The 24102-nt window shown below is 43.8% G+C and overlaps 1 protein-coding gene across 4 annotated transcripts in view; it reads left to right on the top strand.

The window, feature by feature from the left end:
• The window catches only part of ARHGAP8 (Rho GTPase activating protein 8), a 65888-nt gene extending 60293 nt beyond the window's left edge, over positions 1-5595 (top strand). For all 4 annotated transcript variants that reach the window (XM_084811262.1, XM_084811264.1, XM_084811263.1 and 1 more), the window contains one exon: positions 1452-5595. In XM_084811262.1, coding sequence (XP_084667388.1) covers positions 1452-1649 — 198 coding nt within the window. In that variant the 3' untranslated portion in view covers positions 1650-5595. The remainder of the gene's footprint in view (positions 1-1451) is intronic.
• The last annotated feature ends 18507 nt before the right edge of the window (positions 5596-24102 follow it).

Consider the following 24102-nt stretch of genomic DNA (forward strand, 5'->3'; position numbering starts at 1 on the left):
ACTCATGAAAAAGTGCCAGGGATGCGTCCCTGTGAGCCCTGCCTCCCCTACACTACTGCAAAGGATTGGTAAGGGCCCCACTATGCCAACAATATCAGCATTCTCGTGTAAAGCAGGGCTCTTGGGAAGCGGGATGCAGTCAAGAAGGACTCTGTGGCCACTGTGGAGGCCTCTGGAAAAATGAACAATGGTGCTTCCCAAAGTCCTCTACAGTAGATTCAGGTTGGGGGAAGTGAGTGCTCCCAGTGTGTAAAGGAAAGACAGGACACTTTAGCCCTATGCAGTATTTTCCAAAAAAAAAAATATTTATTTATTTATTTATTACATTTATATCCCACCTTTTTTTTCCTCTTGCAAGGAATCCAACATGGCTTACATTATCCTCCTCCTCTCCATTTTATCCTCACAACAACAACCCTGTGAGGTAGGTTGGGCTGAGAGTCTGTGACGGGCCCAAAGTCACCCAGTGAGCTTCCATGGCTGAGTGGGGACTAGAACCTGGATCTCCCGGCTCCCAGTCCAACACTCTCCCCACTACACCACTCTGGCTCACAGTATAGCCCCATAGCTTGCTCGTAGGAGGGGACATAGATGCTCACACAAGCTCCATCCCAACATAGGTGTCCACATCCCCCCCCCTTTTAGCCCTCAAATGAGCAGGCTCAACACTTGCATAGGGCTTATCTCAGTTCAGTGAAGGGCTTATACTACTGAGGGTGTCTTGTCTCAATACCCCCATTCCGCAAACCCTGGACCCTCCTGTTCCAGCTGTAGGAGAACACCCTGCTAATAATCTCATTACTGCCCATGCAAGCGTGTATACAAATGAGATAAGTTAATTATAATTTAAAAGTTATACTTTTTTAAAAATTCAAAAATATAGAACAGTGTGTAATTTTGTGAGATAAGCTATACACAATGCATTTTATGTTCTTAAAACAGAAAAGTAAATTGCAATCTGATAAGAAAACATATATTGCATGTATTGTAATTTTTCCACAAATCTAATTTTTTTTTCTGGAAAAATACCCATGGCTTCAAAAAAAAATTCTAGGAATTTTACATCTCTGCTTCTCCATTTCATGAATGGTGTGACTTTTTGTTTGGCCCTCTGGTGCTTATCTTCTTCCTTGCATTTAAAGGCTTATTGATACGTTCCTTTTTAGGAAAGCTTTTGTGATCAGACCATTTTCCTGGGGCTGATTATTTTTATGCTTTGTGCTGCTGTTTTATTTCAGTGATTGTTTCTGACTTTATTACTTTGTGTTTATTTTATTTTATTTTATTGTAAGTCACAGCATGGGGAGAGTGTTTTTTGGGTGGGAAGAGAGTGTAAATGTGGCAATATAGGATGGTTCCCGAAATTCAGTTTTGAGCTGTGACAGTTTGGCCTTCTATGTTTTGTGTTTTATAGTGCATCTGTAATAATCTGCATGTATTTCCTTTTCCAGGTGTCACAGGAAAGCATTTTCAACAAAATGACTGGTTCCAACCTTGCTTGTGTCTTTGGCCTGAATTTAATATGGTCACCCAAAGGCACTCCTTCTTTCAGCACTCTAGTGCCTATAAATCTTTTTGTCGGGTTACTGATAGATTTCTATCCCATGATCTTCAGTTCTCGAATTGTACCTGGTGAGCAATTGCCTTGAAAATAAAGAGAAAGGGAACTGGAATATGCCACTCAGAAGGACAACCCACTATTACTTCATGGAAGACTTCATGAAATCAAATTATCCATAGCTGTGAAAATGAATCCCTTCGCATGAAGCAGCCTTTTACGACAGCTGATCAGACCTGTCTAGCCCAGCCCAGTGTACTCTTATTGGCAGGTGGGGCTCTTTCTCAGCCCTTCCAACCAAGATCCCTTTGGAGATGCTAGAGGTTGAATCTGGACTCTTCCGTGCAAGGCTTGCATTCTTCACTGAGGTGTGGGCCCTTCCAAATCAAATGGCTGTCAGAGGTTAAATTGGTGATTTGGAGCAGGGCCGTTTTAGTGGTGGTATGCTTTGGCTTGCCTAGTTTATTTTTGGGGGAAGCTGGTAAAACTTATATCAAAAGGGTTTGGGTATACTAGAGTTTGTTGTGCTTCTCTGATGAGCTCTTACATTATTTTAATGATGGTGATTATTTATTGGTAGCTTATTTATATCCTGTATCACCCCATTTCCTGGGTTATTCTGGCATAGGAAGGAACTGCAGCATGGACTCCCACCATGTGGCGTGGAGTTTCTGACATTACCCAAGCAATGCAGGAATGAGCTGCAAATGTATTATTATTAGTGTATTTCTATGCCACTTCTCCATAATTATGCTCAAAGTGGCTCATTGAAAGAGCATTATGGTTGGTTAAGTAATAGATGTGATGATGATTAAAACAAACTAATATATAGGTACAAAACTGTATAAATTCATAAATATACCAAATCTATTAAACACATTTCATAACTGTAATATTTATATCTACATTAGCTGGCTAACAAACATTCTAATTAAATTTCCCATAAACGTATAGCATCCTTTCATAAATTAAGAACAATTATCACAAAACTAATCCACATTTAGCTAACACAGCTTTCAGTAACTAATCTATGTTACTACAATTTTAAACAGCAAAAGAATAAATCAACATCAAAATATTAAAATTTAAACCAATTAAGTTCAATTTCTGTCAAAGCAGCAGCATCATAATAAGGCAGCAGAAAATCCCATGAGCGTGAATATCAATAAGAGCCACAGGAAGCCCATATCTTCAGTCCTTTCATATACAGTCCTCTCAGTCATCTGGTCCATGCCAAGGGCGCTTACCAATACTCGGTAAGCCCCCTCATTTGGGCCACTGTACCCCTAGCTCTTGCCTGGGGTGTTCTCCGTCAAGAAGCTCCTCTCACCAGCAGACTGGAAAACATACATCAGCCTCTTCATCCTCAACATGCACCAAATACATGGAGTGGCACCCTTTCATAGAATCATAGAATAGTAGGGTTGGAAGGGGCCTACAAGACCATCAAGTCCAACTCCCTGCTCAGTGCAGGAATCCAAGTCAGAGCATCTCTGACAGATGGCTGTCCAGCCTTGTCTTGAATGCCTCCAGTGTGGGAGAGCCCACCACCTCCCTGCGTAATGGGTTCTGTTGTATTGCTCTAATAGTTGGGAAGTTTTTCTTGATGTTCAGCCTGAATCTGGCTTCCTGTAACTTGAGCCCCTTATTCCAGGTCCTGCACTCTGGGATGATCGAGAAGAGACCCTGGCCTTCCTCTCTGTGTCAAGGCCAGCCTTCCCCAACCTGGTGCTAGCTAGGGATGATGGGCCTGTAGTGCACAACACATCTGGAGGGTGCCAGGTTGGGGAAAGCTTCCGTAGGCACTTGCAGCAGCTCTGTAGCTGGAGGCCATTAGGGCCCTCCCCTCCCACACCAGGTACAATTGCCCAAATGGAAAGCAGGGAACTGGGTCTCACAGCCATATTCTCAAACATAGTGTCAGAAGGGGCCCTAATATATGTTACGTTAGCCTTCCCCAACCCGGTGCGCTCCAGTTGTTTTGGATTACACCTCCCAGCATTCTTGACGATTTGCCTTGCTGACTGGGGCTGATGGGAACTGAAATCCAAAACATCAGGAGCACTGGCGTTTGGTGCCAGCAGTATTCTGCTGACACCAAACTCTCCCCTTTCCATCTGAATCCAAGGGAGATGTTCTAGTTCTAAATTGGTGTCTGATGTTGGTAATGGAGTGAATGAGGGCAAACAAATTGAAGCCCAGGTTTCAGCGGCACCCGGGAGTGTGTTTGCATAGCTGAGCCTAATGCCCCAACTGCGTCTGTTCCTAGAGATGTCTGAATGACCACGGTCACACATGCCTTAGCTACATCCTGTTTGGACATCTTCAACATGCTCTACGTGGGGCTGCCTTTGTTCAGAAACTTCAGCTGGTCCAGAATGTTGCAGTCAGACCGTTGACCAGGGCCCGTGAAATGGACCACATGACTCCCTTGTTACAACAGCTTGACTGGCTACCAGCCTCTTTCTGGGGACAATTGAAAGTACTGGTTATGACCAATAAAGCCCTATACGGTTGGGACCAGGCAACGGATAGACTGCCTTCTCCCATATGAGCCTGCCTGGGTCTTAAGATCTTTGGCAGAGGGAGGGCCTTCTTGGTGGGTGCTGCCAGGCTCTGGAACGCCTTGCTGAGAGAGGCTTGGTTGCCCCACTCTCCGTTGTCCTTCTGCCAGCAGGCAAAGATGTTTTTATTCAGGCAGGCTTTTGGCATATAAGCTGGTCTGTTGCTGAATGGGGTTTTAATTGGTTGGTGCTATTTATTTCTTTTATAGTTCTGTTTTTAATTGTGTTTTAATATATTTGTTTTTATGCTATTTCATTAATATTTAGCTAATCTGTATTTTATTGTTAGCCGCCTTGAGCACCATTTTTTTGGCAGAAAAGTGGGATAGAAATTAAATAAACAGGCAAGCGTCTGGAGGGCATCGGGGGAAGTGATGACGAGAATGAACTGTGATCCAAGAGGCTGCTTGTTCAAATCTCATTTCAGCCACAAATTCTCTCAGTCCCAGCTCCAACATGGGGATAATAATACTGGCCTGACTTTTTTTGTAAAAAAAAAACTGATGCCAGGATTACTGTGATTATGTATCATCTTCCGGGGTGGGGGGGGGTTGCTGTCACAAAGGCCTGTGGTGGGCGTTGACGCGATGTGATTTCTGCTCCGTGCTCTGAATGTCAAAGTGAAGGAGAGGGGAAGCTGTGCTAGTTTGTTGCAGCAAAAACAGCAGAATCCTGTGGCATAGTAAAGGTAGTCTTTAGGTCTAAAGGTAAAAGTCTTTAGGTACCACAAAACGCTTTGTTGTGATTGTATCTGGAAAGTGCTTTGAACACTGAAGGCGCTATATAGATGCTAAGTATTAAAAAGGTGTAAATGTGACACGTCTGTCATACAGGGATGTGAGTTAGGGAAGCATGGGCCAGGTTTTCCTCTGCATTACTGTGCGAAATGACCTCTAGTTGGGAATAAAATGGTTTATAGGTTTGAGCATGCATCACTCTTTTGTGCTCCCTCCAGTAGGTGAACAGCTGGTTGTTGTTTTTCATTAAGGAAGATTTTTTGCAAACAAAAGGCCTTGTTACCCAAGTGTTTGGAATTCCGCCCCAACTATATTTACAGAGTTTAGTTCTGCACTGCCACCCTCTTTTCCCCTGCCCCCAAACTGATGTACCCTAAGAGTACTGTTTTGTGGCAGCAAATGCCAGAATTAACTGTAACGTTAAATCAAGTCTCATGAATTATTCAGAAGGGTTTATAGCAAACTTCCTGTGTGAGAAATATATGTTTCAAATTTCCCCAACTACGGGAGAAGTCCTGGAGCTGTCCCCCGCAGTTACTTTGATAACGGTTTCTCTTTACAAATGATAATTGCACAATTCTAGCTTTTGTGCAGCATGGCCTCAGCGAACTCATCCTTGGTTATCAAAGAGCAATTTTCAGATCATTTCCATTGCAGAAAAGAAAGTGATTACCAGAGATAATCTGCTGGAAACACATGCTGTAGTTGGGCTTAAGACAATAAAAGATGGAATCATAAAATGTGGAATCAAAGCTTTGCTTGTAATGCTGGTGATAGGCAGAGAATAAAATGGGGTAAATATTGCAGTTTAGTTGAATTGCTGGGGGCTTTAAAACTGTTTGTAAGATTTGTCTGATTCTCAGATGCCTCCAGCAAGAATCAGTCAAATGGCATACTTTTACTATTCTGGATCTCTAAAGGAAAATGAAGGGCATATAGAGAGGGTCCCGCCGCCCCGCCCCACCCCCGCCTCCCGCCCGCTCCTTTGACTATAAAGAATCTGGTAGCATTTTAAAGACTAATACATTTATTGTGGCATTCAAAAGATCTAGAAAGATTGTTTGGTATACATACATGCATGTGAATTGGGAGTGGTGGTGAGAAACAGTTTTACTATCTCTTGTGATTTCTTGGCCTGTTGTTGGGTTACCTAAGGGTTGTTTCCCCTCCAGCCAGCCGCCTGGGTGCAGATGGCACAACAAGCTGTGCCTGGGCGGATATTTAGGCAAATGGCACCCGGCGAATGCTAGCACACGCCACAGCTTAAACAAGCCACCGTGGCTTAAGCCGTGGTGATCATGCGAACCAGGTCACTGTGGCCAAAAGGTCAAGAAAACACAAGAGATAGTCATAAGTATTGCACAGTTCTGCACAGAGCCAATAAAAACATGTCACAATAAATTAATATTTATTTTGCTGTGCCAAGGAATTCCTTGTTTTTACAGAAACAAAGTGTTCCTATCTCAGGCTACAATTCTAAACACGCTGATGGTGCAATCCTATGCATGTTTAAACAGAAAAAAGTCCTACAACCCCCAGCATTCTCCAGCCAGCTAAACATGCAGAGGATTGCACCCTTAGTAGGAAGTAAACATCACTGAACATAGAGATGTACTTCTGACTAAGCCAGCACAGGATTCTGTTGCCGAACCCTGAACATTTCTGCCTAGACTACAGAGGTGTGACAAGACATTACACTTATCATAAGAAATCAGCTTGAACAGGCATCCCTGTGGTGAATTTATGACACCCCGTAATTTGTAGCACAACTGATAACCTGGCTATTGCAGATTGCATAGATGGAAAATTTCCACACCAGTGACATATGCCATCAGGAATGTGAAGGGCTGTTGTGGAAACTCTCTATACAGTCTTGAGGAATCACATGCTGAGTCATGCTTTATGTAGGATTGTGTGTGCTGTGAGTTTAAAAAATGGAGAGAAATCTGTGCCCAGGCATTCCAAATTCTGACTGGTAGAATCTGTATTAATTTAAGCAAGTTTGCACAATCTGTCCTGCAATATTTATTGTTTATTCTGTTTTTGCTTGTCACTGGAGAAGGCAAGGAGCTATGCAAGGCAACGGATAGACTCCCCCCCCCCTTATTCTTGCCCTTCTGATTTCAGAGTTTTCTACAGGCATTGCCTACATATCTTTGCAGCTATAACAGCTAGGATCTTGGTCCAATCTCATTGTTAACCCAGTGGTTCTTAAGCTTTAATCCATTTTAACCCACCAAGTATGTAACATTATCATCAAATGCCTCTCAAGCTACACATAAAAAATTAGTGCATAAAGACAGTACTTCACACAACGCCTTGAGGTCTGCCATTTTTGGTCGAAAGATGGGGTACAGGTCAAAAAAACAACTAAGGCAACTTTATTCTTATATAGAGGTATGTCTGTGACATATGCATACGATACACAGATCTCAAGTATAAATTCAGTGGGACCCTTGGGCCTGATGGTTACTAGTCAATTCTTTAACGACCTGATTGGGCCTTTTTTGAGAACCTGTTTCTCCCCAGTTTTTGCTGCTATTATTACAGGGGCCACGTTGTTTTCTTTCTGGAAGCTCATTGCACATACTTATTCTCATTGTAAAGAGGTGAAAGAGTATTATTTTGGCTGATTTATGCCCCAAGTAGGGAGGGGACATTTCTGTTTGATTCGTCTTTGCTATGTGCCATTTTTTAAGTGTCTGGGGCAGAAATCTAGCATTTGGGATTGTAATCAGTGCAGGGTGAGCAGTATACAGCAACAGTCCTCCACTGGCTGACAGAAGCCATTGTTAAGGAAACATCCAAGGCAGGTTAGGTTAAACTGTCAGAAATGTATTAGCGCACCACCCAGCTGTGGGAGTCAGCCAAGAGCCGAGTCTGATCAAAAAGAAAATCAGGGCATCTTTATACATACTGAAACTTGGAGAACAAAGAAAACACACTACGCATGCTCAGAAACCAATTAGTACTCAGTAACAGTCTTATCAGTACAGCTACATTATTATCTCTTACTTCTAAGGCCCTAAGCTACTCCTTAAAGAGAATTTCCTGCCTATAATGAGCAACTCACAATTACCTTCTCCTTGTCAAACACACATATGGTTTTCCAGTCCCGTCGGGCACCTGCGTTGGTTGCTTGAACCAAACTACTCAAGAGGCCTAGTCAGGCCTACTTTCACGCCCCTCAGCCTTCCGAATGCACCACATGATCTGTCGATTGCCCACGGGCGTTTATATGGCCTGGTTAAGGATCCCCATTTATATGGAGAGTCTGCCTGCATATAGTAAGGTAGTATGCCAGGGAGCAGGTTCTAGCAGCCTTTTCCATGGTGTGCGGGCTGTGAAAGTGCAAGAGTTTGTTACATTCAAGCATTCATCCAGGAATAGCTACATCGTGTGAAGCAGGTGGGTGGGTGTGTTTGACACTCATGGGCTGCAGTGGCAAGTGAGACCATATTTTCAGTGGTACCACTCTATTCTAGAACGTGTGAAGCAAAGATGAAGAAGAAAGTGCCTTGACCATGTGGAGAATGCCTTCTCTTTAGCATTGCCAACCTACAGCCAGCCCTAATACACATCTCGGATTAAGGGATGCCTTCCAAACCACAAGAGAGTTTGCACCTTTCCATTCAGGTACTTACCTGAAGGATTGTTTCCGATATACACGATTTATTCGGTTGGTTTTGTTGTTTAACTCTCAAATCACCCCCCGCCTCCCAGGCTCGGATGACGTGACAAGCCACAGCAACCCCCAGCCAGGGCTTGCATTGTCATAAGGGCAGCCAGCATGCGCCACAGCTCCTCGCAGATGAATGAACGCATGCTGGGCTGCCGTGTTGTGCGAACCGGCCCACAGTCTCCAAATGAGGTGAGATGGGTGGCCACTAAGGAGAGGGACTTTTCAGTGGTGGCACTCCAGTTGCAGAATGCCCTCCCCAGAGAGGCCAGCCTAGCACCTATATTGTGCGTTTTTTTAGTGCCAGGTATGGTAGACCTTTTCATTTTACCAGACTTTTTATTCCATTTTTTAAAAAAAAATGTTAGTGCATTTCCAGATCTTTGCACTATGACTTTTACTCTGGTTTTTACTTTGGTTTTGTTCTGTTTAAAACTTAAAGCGTTTATATTATGTTTTATTATATTACTGTGTTTTATGCGTTTAAGTTTTGTCTTGTGAATTGCACAGAGCGCTTTGGCTGTTGGGCTGTATAGAAATGTAATAAATATGCTAAATTTTTATTGCAAGATGTCAAAATAAGGACAAAAAAGGCAGCATTATATCAAGTTCAGTTTTTAAGAATCTGAGAGCCAACCTCCAGTGTCACAAACACACCACCACCAAAAGGCACCATTTTCTAGTGGCCAAAAAAACCACAGGAGAAGGATGCTCATGAATCAGCCTATTCTATCCAAGGGCCCCCCATCCCAAAGCAGTCCATTTTGGCACTTCTGCCATGAAACAATTGGTCGCTACTCTAATTGCAAGTATTGGGCATGTAGAGTTTGCACTAGAATTGCACATTCAGGTAGTGTGTTGCTACAGTTTTCTTATTTCTCTGATTCTACAATCACTTCTAAATTGTATGTGTCAACTTTGTTATTGAGAGAAAATGAAAAAAATAAAATAATACATTCCTTTATTGCTCATATAGAAAAAGTTAAATCTGTATGTAATTCAGAATTTCATGCGTACCCCAACCTGCTTTTATGTATGCCTTTCTTTCCACTTTGGTCTTTGTTCAATATGTGGAATGTTTTCCTTGTCTGGAAATGTCCTTTCAGTAAACAGCTTTTTTGTTATCAAACATCTTGAATTTCATTCAAATGTTTGTTGTTCAGTCGTGACCCCATGGACCATAGCACGCCAGGCCTTCCTGTCCTCCGCTCTCTCCCGGAGCGTGCTCAAGTCCATATTCATTGCATCGGTGATGCTATCCAGCCATCTCATCCTCTGCCGTCCCCTTCTCCTTTTGCCTTCAATCTTTCCCAGCATCAGGGTCTTTTCCAGGGACTTTTCTCTTCGCATTAGGTGGCCAAAATATTTGAGTTTCGGCTTCAGTCTCTGTCCTTCCAATGAGCACTCAGGGTTGATTTCCTTTAGGATTGACTGTTTTGACCTCCTTGCAGTCCAGGGGACTCATAAGAGTCTTCTCCAGCACCACAGTTCGAAAGCATCGATTCTTCGGCGCTCAGCCTTCCTTATAGTCCAGCTCTCACAGCCATACATTGCTACTGGGAAAACCATAGCTTTGTTTATACGAACCTTGGTCAGCAAGGTGATGCCTCTGCTTCTTACTATGCTGTCTAGGTTTGCCATAGCTTTCCTCCCAAGGAGCAAGCGTCTTTTAATTTCATGGCTACAGTCACCGTCTGCGGTGATCTTGGAGCCCAAGAAAATAAAATCTGTCATTGCTGCCATTTCTTCCCCTTCTATATGCCAGGAAGTGATGGGGCCAGATGCCATGATCTTAGTTTTTTTAAAGTTGAGTTTCAAACCAGCTTTTGCACTCTCCACTTTCACCCTCAACAAGAGGCTCTTTAGATCCTCTTTGCTTTCTGCCATTAGGGTGCTATCGTCTGCGTATCTGAGGTTGTTGATAATTCTCCTGGCAATCTTAATTCCAACCTGTGATTCATCCAACCCGGCATTTCTCATGATGTACTTCGCATATAAGTTAAATAAGCAGGGTGACAATATACAGCCTTGTACTATTTTCCCAATTTGGAACCAATCGGTTGTTCCATGTCCAGTTCTTACTGTTGCTTCTTGACCCTCGTACAGGTTTCTCAGGAGACAGGTAAGGTGGTCTGGTACTCCCATCTCTTTAAGAATTTGCCACAGTTTGTTGTGATCCACACAATCAAAGGCTTTAGCGTAGTCAATGAAGCAGAAATAGACGTTTTTCTGGATTTCTCTTGCTTTCTCCATGATCCAGCAAATGTTGGCGATTTGATCTCTAGTTCCTCTGCCTCTTCAAAACCCAGCTTCTACTTCCGGTAGTTCTCAGTTCACATACTGCTGAAGCCTAGCTTGTAGGATTTTGAGCATAACCTTGCTGGCATGTGAAATGAGCGTAATTGTACGATAGTTTGAACACTCTTTGGCATTGCCCTTCTTTGGAATTGGAATGTAACTGACCTTTTCCATTCTTGTGGCCACTGTTTAGTGTTCCAAATTTGTTGGCATATTGAGTGCAGCACTTCAATAACATCATCTTTTATGGTTTTAAATAGCTCAGCTGGAATATTCTCCGCTAGCTTTGTTGTTAGTAATGCTTCCTAAGGCCCACTTGACTTCACTCTCTAGGATGTCCGGCTCAAGTTCAGTGACCGCACTATTGTGGCTATCAGGGACATTCTGATCTTTCCTGTATAGTTCTTCTGTGTATTCTTTCCACCTCTTCTTAATCTCATCTGCTTCTGTTAGGTCCCTGCCTTCTTTGTCCTTTATCATGCCCGTCTTTGCACAAAACGTTCCCTTGAGATCTCCGATTTTCTTGAAGAGAGCTCTAGTCTTTCCCATTCTGTTGTTTTCCTTGATTTCTTTGCATTGTTCATTTAAGAAGGCCTTCTTGTCTCTCCTTGCTATTCTCTGGAATTCTGCATTCAGTTGGCTATATCTTCCCCTTTCTCCCTTGCTTTTCGCTTCCCTTCTTTCCTCAGCTACTTGTAAAGCCTCATCAGACAGCCACTTTGCTTTCTTGCATTTCTTTTTCTTTGGGATGGATTGAGTTGCTGCCTCCTGAACAATGTTACGGACCTCCGTCCATAGTTCCTCAGGCACTCTGTCTATCAGGTCTAATCCCTGAAATCTATTACTCACCTCCACTGTGTATTCATAAGGGATATGATTTAGGTCATACCTGAATGGTTTAGTGGTTTTCCCTACGTTCTTCAATTTCAGCTGAAATTTTGCAATAAGAAGCTCATGATCTGAGCCACAGTCAGCTCCAGGTCTTGTTTTTACTGACTATATAGAGCTTCTCCATCTTTGGCTGCAAAGGACATAATCAATCTGATTTCGATATTGACCATCTGGTGATGTCCGTGTGTAGAGTCTCCTCTTGTGCTGTTGGAAAAGAGTGTTTGCTATGATTAGTGTGTTCTCTTGGCAAAACTAGGGATGGCGGAGAATTTCTCCATGAATCTTCGGGAGGCCGAGCGCCGAGGCATTCGGCCCCCCGAAAGTGTTGGGGAAATTCTCCGCCGCCCCCCCCCCCGGGATGGGACTTACCTTCAGCGAATGTCCCTCTCAGTGGCAGGTCCCGGCGGTGGTTCGGCGGGGGCGAGGGCGGCGGCCGGTCTCCCGACCGGCTACCGCTGCCGCCATTACAAAATAAAAAAGTGAAAACAAAACAAACACACACACCCCGTGATAGGCTACGTGACGATTTACGTAGCCTATCACGGCTAGATTTCCAAAGTCAGCTGTGATAGGCTACGTAAATCGTCACGTAGCCTATCACGGGTGACTTTGGGGAAAAAAAACACGCATACGCAAATGGCGGCGGCCCATGGGCGCCGCCATTTGCGTTCCTTATTTTGGCACGTCTAGTCTACGTAAAGATTTACGTAGACTACGGTGAAAATAAGGGCAACGCAAATAGCATTCCCTTATTTTCGCCGTAGTCTACGTAAATCTTTACGTAGACTAGACGTGCCAAAATAAGGAACGCAAATGGCACCCATGGGCCGCCGCCATTTGCGTACGCGCTTTCCCCCCCCCCAAAGTCACCCGTGATAGGCTACGTGATGATTAACATAGCCTATCACGGCTGACTTTGGAAATCTAGCCGTGATAGGCTAAGTTAATCGTTACGTAGCCTATCACGGGTTTTTTTGTTTTTTGTTTACTTTTTCTTTTGCGGCCGGGGAGACAGGGCGCTTCTCCCCGGCCTGAATTTTGGCCGGGCGAGGCGGGGCACCTCCCCCCCCAGCCTGAATTTCGGCCGGGCGAGGCGGGACGCCTCCCCCCCTCGCCTGAACTTCGAGGGGAGAAGCGAAGTGCCTCCCCCCCACCGCGAATCACCCCTGCGAAAAGGTAAGTGACTTTCGTACATCCCTAGGCAAAACTCTATTAGCCTTTGTCCTGCTTCATTTTGTACACCAAGGCCATGCTTCTTGTTATCCCGGTGATTTCTTGACTTCCTCCTTTAACATTCAAATCCTGTATGATGAAAAGGACATCTTTTTTTGGTGTTAGTTCTAGAAGGTGTTGTAGGTCTTCATAGAACTGATCAACCTCAGCTTCTTCGGCCTCAGTGGTTGGGGCATAGCCTTGAATTACTGTGATGTTGAATGGTTTGCCTTGGATTCGTACTGAGATCATTCTATCATTTTTGAGATTGTACCCCAGTACTGCTTTTCCCACCCTTTTGTTGACTATGAGCGCTACTCCATTTCTTCTAAGAGATTCTTGCCCACGGTAGTAGATACAATGGTCACCTGAATTAAATTCTCCCATGCTTGTCCATTTTAGTTCGCTGATTCCCACAAAAGCAGTTTATTGCCTCTTACTCCCCTCCTGCAAGCATTATCCTGTTAATTAATGGGGCAATAAAAAGAAGCAATGAAATCTACCATGTTACATCATGTCTAGTGCCTGATCTGAAACATTTCTGCCTTGATTGGACCGTGTTCTTTCCCCGCCTTTCCCCATGGGCAAAATCATTGCCTCACCATCTGGCACCCCTGATATTAAGCTTTTATAATGCCGAAGGCAGTTGTTACTTATCCTGTGTTTCCCACCTCCCAAGATCACAGGCTTGGAATTGGGGTTGAACCTGCAGCATGCTGGGCAGAGAGAACAGTCAGAGCTCCTTTGGAGACTGATTTTTCTGCGTAGCTACTGCATCTGGTGTGGTGGGTGTGGACATGGCTATCTGTGGGTGTGGACATGCCTAGTTCTGTGTGTACATCTTGTGAGGACCTATGGTGCCGCTCAGGGCTTCCTGCCATGTGTCCAGGCAGTGAAATACACAGAGGTGTGCTTCTCATGTATGGTATGCACAGAAGCAATTTTTCTACAATTTTTCTATATCTGCAGATATAACTTATATATCTTATAATAACTTCTATATCTTATAACGGATATATTGGAAGTGGTTCGAACTCCAAATGCAGTAATTCCTAAACAGAGGCAAACTAGCTGTTAGATGCAACTTTGTGTAATTAAGCATTTCTTTTCAAAGCCAGCATCATTGGAGGCTGAAATTTTGAGCAGGAGGGGGTGCTCAAAATATTCCCTGCCAACCTTCCCTCTGCATCCCTCACAACTTGAAAGCATTCTCCCCTAAATTGCTCCCACCCCATGAGTTTCCAGAAGCATATCCTGGTGACAGCCCTGTGTGGCATTCCTGACACTTCCCTAGTGAGAATACCTCTTCTATAAGGCCTTTCCAGCAACGGGCAACACCTTCCACCCTGCCACCAGGACCTTTCCTCTGGTCCAACACATTTAATCCTCGAGCTGTGAGGACACAGTGGCCTTTTACTCTCACCTTTGTGATTCTCCTTAGTACAGTTGCCCCTATGTGGCCACGAGCTGTAGGCATAGGATTTTATAAAACAAAGAAGTATTTATTGTTATTTGCAGACTGATGATGCTGAACACTAAATAACAGCTTTCATCTTATCCACACAAATCCTAATCACTCTGTCTCATCACAACCTCTTCACAACCTCTTTCTCTTCACTCTTCTCAGACCTGATCCCTGTCTCTGTCTCTAACCCTCCCTCATCACAAGCCCTGCCTTTTCTAAACCCTATCTGCCCTACACAAACACAGTTCCCTGCTTTTATATCACACACACTTCACCCCGTTCACTCAGCCAATCATCTCGCATATCATAGAATCATAGAATAGTAGGGTTGGAAGGGTCCAACCCCCTGCTCAGTGCAGGAGTCCAAATCAGAGCATCACTGGCAGATGGCTGTCCAGCCTCGTCTTGAATGCCTCCAGTGTGGGAGAGCCCACCGCCTCCCTAGGGAATGGGTTCCGTTGTCGTATTGCTCTGACAGTCAGGAAGTTTTTCCTGATGTTCAGCCGGAATCTGGCTTCCTGTCACTTGAGACCCTTATTCTGGGTCCTGCACTCTGGGATGATCAAGAAGAGATCCTGGCCTTCCTCCCAGTGACAGCCTTTCAAGTACTTGAAGAGCGCTATCCTATCTCCCCTCAGCCTTCTCTTCTCCAGGCTAAACATGGCCAGTTCTTCCAGTCTCTCCTCATAGGGCTTTGTTTCCAGTCCCCTGATCATCTTCGTTGCCCTCCTCTGAACCCTCTCCAGTTTGTCTGCATCCTTCTTAAAGTGTGGTGCTCAGAACCAGATACAGTACTCAAGATGAGGCCTAATCAGTGCTGAGTAGAGGGGATATGGTAATGCATCAAACCTTCTGTTACTCATGCCACTCTCACCCTACATATACTCACCATAAAGACAGAGTCATAACAGGAATACACATCTATAACCACAAATGTATAATATACGTACATGTAACATCACACCCTGATGCTGTTACAGCTCAAGGTGCACAGCTTTCGAAAAGGAGGCGTTCAAATGTGGTTTCTGGCAATGGATATATTTCAAGTGCTTCATTTCTATTTCCATATCTGTGAGTTGGTTTGTTGCCACTACTGTGCTAAGCAACTTCTGGTATTTGTAGACTATAACGTATTTCAATCTTTGCTGGTTTCTCTGTTGCCTCTTGCTCTTGAAGTGCATGAATATGGATGTCGGCTTAGAATATCTCTTATACAATGCCCTGTTACAGTCAACCATTAACAGGAGACATGAGCTGGGTTGTTGTGTGATTAATACAGGCTATGCTTCCCCCGCCCTTCGTGACAGTCAGCTGAGCTCTATCTCTATCTATCTTCATCTGCTAAGAGGAGGAAACATTTGTATTTATTCAGCTTATACTAGAAATGCATCCTACCCTGTTGGGTGAATAAGCCATCCAAGGACCAACCACCACAGACAGAGCTTCTTAAAACATCAGAGTGCTCTTTCCTGGAGTCGCATCACACATTTGGTGGTGAGTCAAGTGTGGGGTAGCTGAGTGGTGCATGCACATCCATGTGTGAAGTGACTTTCAGAGGCTACAAAAAAATATGAGCCACAGCAAATATGAGCCACGACAAGTAAGGGAGCGGCTGTGGTTCAGTGGCAGAGCAGCAGCTTTGCCTGCAAAAGGTCCCAGGTTCGAGCCCCAGCATCTCCAGGTAGGGCTGGAAAAACTGCCTAAAACAGTGATAAGCTGCTATCAACAGTGTCAACAATATTGGGCTAGAAGGCCCAGGGGTCTGGCTCAATATAAGGCACCTTCTCATGTCCCTATGTAGAGCTGGGAGTGGCGTAGCTAAGGCTAGAGGCTGCGCATGTGTGACCCTGCCGCCCCGCCATGCATCCCGTGTGTGCAATTTGTTGTATGCATGAACAAGCATTTTGGTATCTCCACTGTTGCACAATGCCATATTCTTGAATGTTTGTGAGTCCTTATGGACAAACGCTCCTTTTATTTCACAGTAGTCTTGCTATGGCCTTGCCTCTGTCTGAATTTCTCCTTCCTTTGCTTTCTTCATGCCATCACTCATCGACTTTGCTGCAAGTGCCTCGGAGGACGGGAAGCTTAGGCTCCTTGTCCCCCACCCCTGGCCATTCTGTTATTAGGAGTTTGTGGATAAATTGAACCCAAACCTCAAGAGCTTTGATTCCATCAGGAAATTTCCGAGCTGAATGAGTATGAAATTGCCCCAGAACGCATTTCCACTATCCCTGAAACAGATAGCTGGTTATGATTCTAAGAAATAGGTTACACTCTTTATCTGTAATAGTAGAACTGTTATGATGAGTGTGAAAAGTGGAACGTTCTCTTCCTTCCTTCCTTCCTTCCTTCCTTCCTTCCTTCCTTCCTTCCTTCCTTCCCTCTTTCTGTGTTACAGACTTCAGAAGAGCCAGGTTCTTGGAAAATACCATAGTGGTGTTTATATTTCAACTACAGCCGATGAATGTGGGAAATCAAATATTGCGTTAAAGATTTTTTTTCCACGATGGAAAGAAAGTTGCATTAGGAGTATCATTTTAATTCTAAGATGCAGTAAAGTAAGGAGCAAGTAAGGCAGTAAAACCCAAACGAACAGTGTATATGTACATTAGAATCCCTCTGCTAGTCTAAAGCCTGGCGAAATATTCTAAGATGCTCTTACACCCTTTCTGTTCTTCCCCTCAGCATCTGGGCCATGAGTTCTGCACTAGCTGAAGCCTCCGAACTGTCTTCAAAGACACCCAACACAGAGTGCACTATAAACGGTCTAGTCTGGAAGTCACTAGGGCATGAGTAACTGAGGTCAGATCCACCACATCCAGATAGGGTCACAGCTCTCCTACTAGCCTAAGCTGATAAGACACTCCTAGCCAATACTGGCACCTGTGCTTCTTCAGATAGGACCAGGACCGGGTGGAACCCCAAAATACAAACTTAGTCTTTCAGAGGGAGTGCAACCCCATTCATAACTGGTTGACCATATCTATTTGGAGCAACAGGCTTCCTCACCTGCATTACCTCCATCTTGCCTGGATTACACAGTTGACATATAAGACTGAAGGTGTCGACGAGTGCGAATGACTTGAGTTCGAATTTTTAAAGAAAATATCCACAGTATGAATTCTGTTTTTGAGTGTGAACTCTCTCATTCAAAAACTGAGTGCGGGGAATGGGAAAATGAATTCTGAGCATTTGTTTCAGATCCAACTGGAAATAGCACTGACAATATAAGCAAATCCAGGTAGTCCAGCAGTACAAAATAATGTGCTTGCAGCATCGCTGGCATGTAGAGATGCATCCGTTAATGAGCAGTGTCATGGAACCTTTACATCATTAGTCAAGGCCTCTGAAGCTCAGGGGTTGACTCTCAGATGTGTTAATGTGTGGGTCATTATTGCAAAGGTATGCCAATGGTCACCGGGCTAAGACCTGCCTACCAGAGGTGACTGGGCCTTGTGGATCCTGAGGTCTATAATGACTTTAAAATGTTGTTTCAGCTCTTTGTAGAGCAAATTTGAGTAATCTGTTCCGCCCCCCACTAATCTTGCATAGTGGGCTCACCAGTGAAGGAAAGCAGATATGGACAGATACAGAGTACTGGCCTAAGGTTTAGGGATGGGGAAGATATGAGCATTCAGAATTCTGAGAGAAGGAGAGTTTGTTTTCAAAATGCTTTGAAGCAGTACCTCATTTTAAAAAGAGCGCCGCTGAGGCTCAGGCCTGTATGAGATTCCTTCCATCTGTCAGGAAGGAAAAAATGCTATTTATCATGTTGGCTGGCTTGCTTGTGTCAGGGTTGGATCTGAACCCACAGAGTCCCAAAGCAGGTCTGATTCTGAGGAGGAGATACAATCCATGGGAGAGGAACCCTCTCAGGTTTCAGAGGCATACCTGGAGGGGGAGCCGCCGCCCCGCTCACATTCTTGGAGCAACAGTGACCCTGGCATGGAAAGGGAGGGACAACTTGAGCTTTTAGATGCCAGGCGCAGGCACAAGTGAGAGTTTGCAGGAGCTGGGCCGAGGCGCTCAGCCCAATTGGCTCGACGTCAACAGCTGCGCCCTGAGGCCCCACAGGAGAGGGGGAGAATTTCCCCTCCTACTCCTTAAGTTCAGAGAGTTGCCGCGCTTTCCCCCAAATGGAGACCAACTGACGTCCTAACTCTTAGAAACCCCTGGTAGCCTGCTCCTTTGTAGTTCCTCTGAGTCTCAGGCAATTAGCATCTGTAAGCTTCATTAGGTTGAATGGAAATAAAGCCTTGGAAAGCAGCCCTTTTGCCTGAGTGTTGATTCTGGCTATTGGAGGATTCAGAAGACAACAGGGGCATTCCTGACAGCTTTCTTGCTTGCTTGTTTGCTTTCTTAAAATTAATTACTTAATTAATGTTATTTTTAGTTCACCCAGTTACAAATGTTCTCTGGGCTGCTGACATAACCCAATAGGTTCCCGCCTGATCAGAACCAGTTGCTACTTCCCGCTCTTCACATTTAGACAGTGCATAGTTAAACTTTGGAATTCACCACTGCCAGATGGCCACCCAGTTAGATGGCTTTATGCCTCTGTTGCTGGGGAACATGAGCTGGAGGGCCGGTTGTGTTGATGTCATGCTTTTGGGCTTCCCAAAGGCCTCTGGCTGGCCACTGTGGGAAACAGGTTGTTAGATGAGACAGGCTTTTGGTCTGGTCCAGCACAACTCTTCATATATTTTCCTTCTTGTTCCCATTACCTTTAAGGGTCAGGAAGCCTAGGAGTTTGGATGGTATCTTATGATCTCTTTGAATGGAAATATTATTTGGGAGGTACTTTTGATGTCGTTTCTCCCCTTTCCCCAATGATGCGTATGCCACAAAAACATACATTTGGAATGTACATTTTCATGTGAATTAAGCTGCTCGTGTCCAGTGTTTTCTCTTTGCATTTTCAGCTGTTCTGGTAACTCAAGCTTAACCCAGATATTGCTGTTTGTACTGTGTGTTATAAGCAAGACTGTCTTCATGCAAATCTCTAGAACGAGTAAACCTCTGTGCACAACAGAAAAACGGAGAGGCTCAGCATTTCATCTGGCCTGACTAGCAGAGGCTCCATCTACATGGAGATGGTTTCTGAGGCGATTTTCGTTGAATCCAGATTTTCATGAATTTGGGTTTGTAGTTTGCCAGTAAAGCAGTGTATACATTTTTTAAAAAATACCACTTTCATGGGGGAAACAGAACCTGAAACTGCATTCATTTGGGTTTGGGTGGGCAGAGTCTCGCAAGTAGAATGGAACGTCATCAACCGCGTAGGGGTGGTGCAGCGAATGAGCGGAGGCGTGCTCCCCGCCCCTCTCCCCACTCCCGTGCTCAGTGAAGTACAGTGGAAGACAATGAGTTACTTCTGAGTAGACATGTTTAGCCAGCATTTCTCCTCATGCCCACCCTTTCATGACGCTACTTTCTGTTGTGGAGTGGAGGCAATGTCATATGCCACAATTGTCTGTGAGGTGCAGTAGAACTAGAGTAGATCCCCCTTGTAGATGGGGACAGAGATGCCGTTCCATGTGTGTGCGTGTCTGCGCACGTGTGCAACATTAAATCAATTAGAGAATTTAGGGTTGTGAACTAAGATGTCTTTCATTTGAATCTCCCCTTTGCTGTGACCTATGTAGCTTTAAAGGAAGGCACCCCAGTCTCAGCCTGGCTTACCATATGGGGATGATAATATTGACCTACCTTACAAGTCTCTTCTAAAGATCACTGAGAGAATGCATGTGAAGCTCTTGGAACAAAGTATTATTAGCTGTATCTTTTTCTTATGAGCAGGACATCACTGGAATCAGGATGGATAAAAATAAACTGTTTCTTAAAATTAAAAATCACATTTAAAACGTTTAAATCAGAATTTTAATATTTAACACATATGCATTTCTTAAAAATCAGTTATATTAACAGCACAATCCTATACACATTTATTCAGAAGTAAGCCCCACTGAATTCACTGGTACTTACTCCCAGTCCCAGGTAAGTCTGTATAGAATTACCTCCTTAGATACAGATTTACCTGTGTCTCACTGAACTCAATGGAACTTGCTTCTAAGAAGACTAATAGTTTTGTGCTGCTAATATATATTTTTAAATACAATCTGGGTTAAAATGCAATCTGGTGATAGTACAAATCCTTAAATCTGATGTTACATTCTACTCTTAATGATTTTTTAAAACCAAATCCATGGCCCTCTGTCAAACACATTTAGTTAAAACTGCTTTTCTGTGTAAAAGAAAGAACAGTGGGAGGAAATACTTAACATCCGATGTCAAGCATTACAAATAAGACGCCACAGGTCATGAGTTATTGTGGCAAATTCTAAATCTTTATGACAACGTGGACATTTAGGTCACACTCCAACTACAATTAACCTACTTTATTTTCCATAGACTTCAAAAGGAAAGAGTTAGTCCTCTAGCATAGAAATCAGTGTGAGTTAAACATGCTTAACTTTGGCTGAAAAACATCTTGTGGGGAAATTATGTTCTGCCCAGTGACTACAAGGCCCTGCATTTGGAAAGCATTGCAGCCACAAGTCATTTACCTGCTTCCCCCAGACATATTCAGCTAAGTAGCATTAGGTAAGCACAATCAGGGAGAGGGGATGTGAAGGAACAGACTGTCTTCTAATTTTGTACATAGTTTGATTTGGGTATTATGGGGTTAATTCCTTTCTCTGTGTGTGCTTAATCGAAAGGTCAAATGTTCAGGCCTTGGTGCCTTAAGTCTGGAAAAGTAGAGGAGATAAAGAGAGTGGGCTGGAGGTTGAACAGATGACCAGAGAGATGAAGAGTTGCAGGAGGGTTTTTAGTTTACCTTGGGGCACCAAAGTGCCTGTACTTTGCAAGAAGTTTCAGTCCTGCAAAAATGGGTACAAAGAGCTCAGCAGAAGGAATTTAGAATAAAGGTCAGCTCTCCTGATTAGTCAAAGTTGCAAGATCACAGGCTAGCTTTAACATATAAAAACAGAAGTCAAAAAGCAGTGTTTAGAAGACAGAAGAAGGATGAGTTAGACTGAGGAATGTTAAGAGGCTGGAAGGATATAAAACATAAGTTCAAGAAAGAAAGCTGCTTGGGAAACTGAGAACTCTGACAGTAAGATATTGCTGGGAAAAACATGAAAAAAAAGAAGAAGGACATAACCTAATCAGATTTAGCTGGATGCATATTTTTCCTACTTTTTGTTGTTGTTCTTACGCTTTTGTTTGTGTGTGACTGTGTTATTGCTATTCAGATGTTAATACTTTTAAAATATAATAATAATGATAATAATAATAATAATAATTCAGTAAATATTTAAAATTTTGTTGTTTAATCCTTGTGGTCTCTTTTCCTGTTGGAAAAAACAGCATGGCACCTGACACCCCATGCCTAAAAGCCAAACTCCACAGTACCTAAAAGTATTCACGAGAGATCCAAAGGATTTTAAGGCTGTTTGGTGGAGGCAGCTGGGGAAAATAAAGCGTTCTACCTGGTGGCAGCACAGGAGAAGGGCAAACAGGAGTAGGGTACTCTGTTTGGGGTACTCTTCTGCCCATGGATCAGGTCATAGGTGGCTCCGTGACAAGGGGTGAGTGTGTCTGCTGGCTGCAGGACTGTGAGGGGGCCTGTGTAGTGACCACAGCCAACAGCAAAAACTGAGTGGGGGCCCAACGACAGCGTCATGCATCCGATTGCTGTAAAGTAGGCAGCAGCCCCCACAGGCCCTGCCAAGGTGTGTGGGCCCAGCAACCAACAAAGTGTGTCAAGTGCTGGTGCTACAAAATTGCACATTCAGCACAACATGATAAGCTCATTTGCATCGAAACTGTAATAGATACTTCCAGTTTAGGCAATTTCACTCAGAGCGAACCGAATTAAATGGTTTGAACTGCCTTGATTTCAATCAGTACATCCCGAGTGAAATGTACTATGCAGGGAGTGTGTATTATCATTTCTGTGCAAATGGATTTACCATATTCTTGCTGCATTAGCAGTTTTGTAGCTTCTCTGCAGGAAGAACAGGCATGTTCAAAAGGTGTTGGGCATTAGCATGAGAATAAGTTGCTTCTACACCTGTGAGTTTCTGCATCTTTTTGCCAGCTTCTTAGTTCTTTAGTTCTAACTATTGCTAAGGGAGAAGTATGCATGCAACTTACCTGTGACTTTTAAAAGCCAGGCATGAGTAGGAATCATTTTGCTTTTGCACAATTTACCTTTTACAATTTAGATCTGCTAGTTTTTGAAGTCAAGTGTCGGATTATAGATGTATATCAGAAACTGATAACTTACGGACCCCCTGGAGGTAAAGTGGCATCTGCTGATCTTTGATAATGAATTCTGAGTGTAAGAGTAAAGCATGTAACAATAATTTAGAAACCCTGGTCTCCATTTCCTCCCTTCCTGCTTCATTATTATTTAAGGTTTATAAGGCCTTTACCTGTTCCATTCTATTTTTATTAGGTTCTATTATTCTGTCTCTGGTGTGTTTGGATGCCCCCCCCCACACACACACACACACTTTAAAAAAAAATAATTAAGGCCTCCTCTGGCATACACATAGGTTAAATACTGTGAAAATTTAAAATGATCCCCAACATTTTGACAACAGGATACTGTGGCCCCAATCCGGAGACAGTGTTGCACATGACAGTGGGTGGGACTATGTTTCAATCGCTATTACAAGATGGTTGGGAATTAGCATTCCCATCTGGCCCGTTCAGTGTGTGGACAGGAATTCTGTTAGGGAATTCATCTCGAAAGGTGCATCCTCATTTGATCTGCCTGAAGAGTTCTTGATGCAGCAAGGGAAATTTACTTTCTCACCTAGCCTCCAAGGGGTTTAGGACAGCATATATGGTTCTTTCCAACACCAATATTTTATCCTCACAACAACCCTGTGGGGTAGGTTAAGCTGAGAGAAAAGGTCTAGGCTGTTACCCTGTAAGCTTCATGGCTGAGTAGGGATTTGAACCTGGGTCTCACCGGTCTTAGTCTAACATTCTACCAGGACATGTGAGTACTAATAGTCAAAACATCTCTCCATCATAAGGATGGGTTTTTTCAGACACGTTGTGGGTAAGGAGACGTTCTAGATTCCTCAGATCAGGGGCTTTAGAAAAGACGGTCTGCACTTTTATGGTCTTTGAAAATCTGGGACATTTGGGGAATTTTTTTTCCCAAGGCACATCTCCAAGCTTCCATGAAAAGGGCAAAGGTACATCAAAGATCTGTGTTCTGTTCCACCTGCCCTGCAACATGGAGAAAGACTTACTCCATGGTCTGATGGCATCACATTGCACATTTCCTCACCTGGCCCACAGCAGCCAACAATGTAGAGCAGAGTCTGTGAATCAAGTGGACATCAAGAGGACATGGGGCACGCTTTCCTCCACTTTACAAAATAGGCAAACTCAACAGAGATTTGATTTTTGACAACTACTCCTTCGTAACATGTAGTTTTGCCCAAATTCGGCCCCTTGGGTGTGATTTGAATTCTGTTTCCTAATATGCCATAGATTTTGTGTATGAACTTGGGCAAACTACGTTGTTGTTGTTGTTAGTACTACTACTATCATCGTCATCATCATTTTGCCAATAAAGGCCAGGTATTATAAGGCCAGCTGTTACATAATTCCTCTTCCTATACCGTCTTTGACACTCTCCTGATTTCCTGCCACCACCTTGACTGGGA

This window comes from Heloderma suspectum, chromosome 7 (assembly GCF_057233095.1).
Source record: "Heloderma suspectum isolate Gila_16-S chromosome 7, 16-S_ref, whole genome shotgun sequence".
In the NCBI taxonomy this organism is placed as follows: domain Eukaryota; kingdom Metazoa; phylum Chordata; class Lepidosauria; order Squamata; family Helodermatidae; genus Heloderma; species Heloderma suspectum.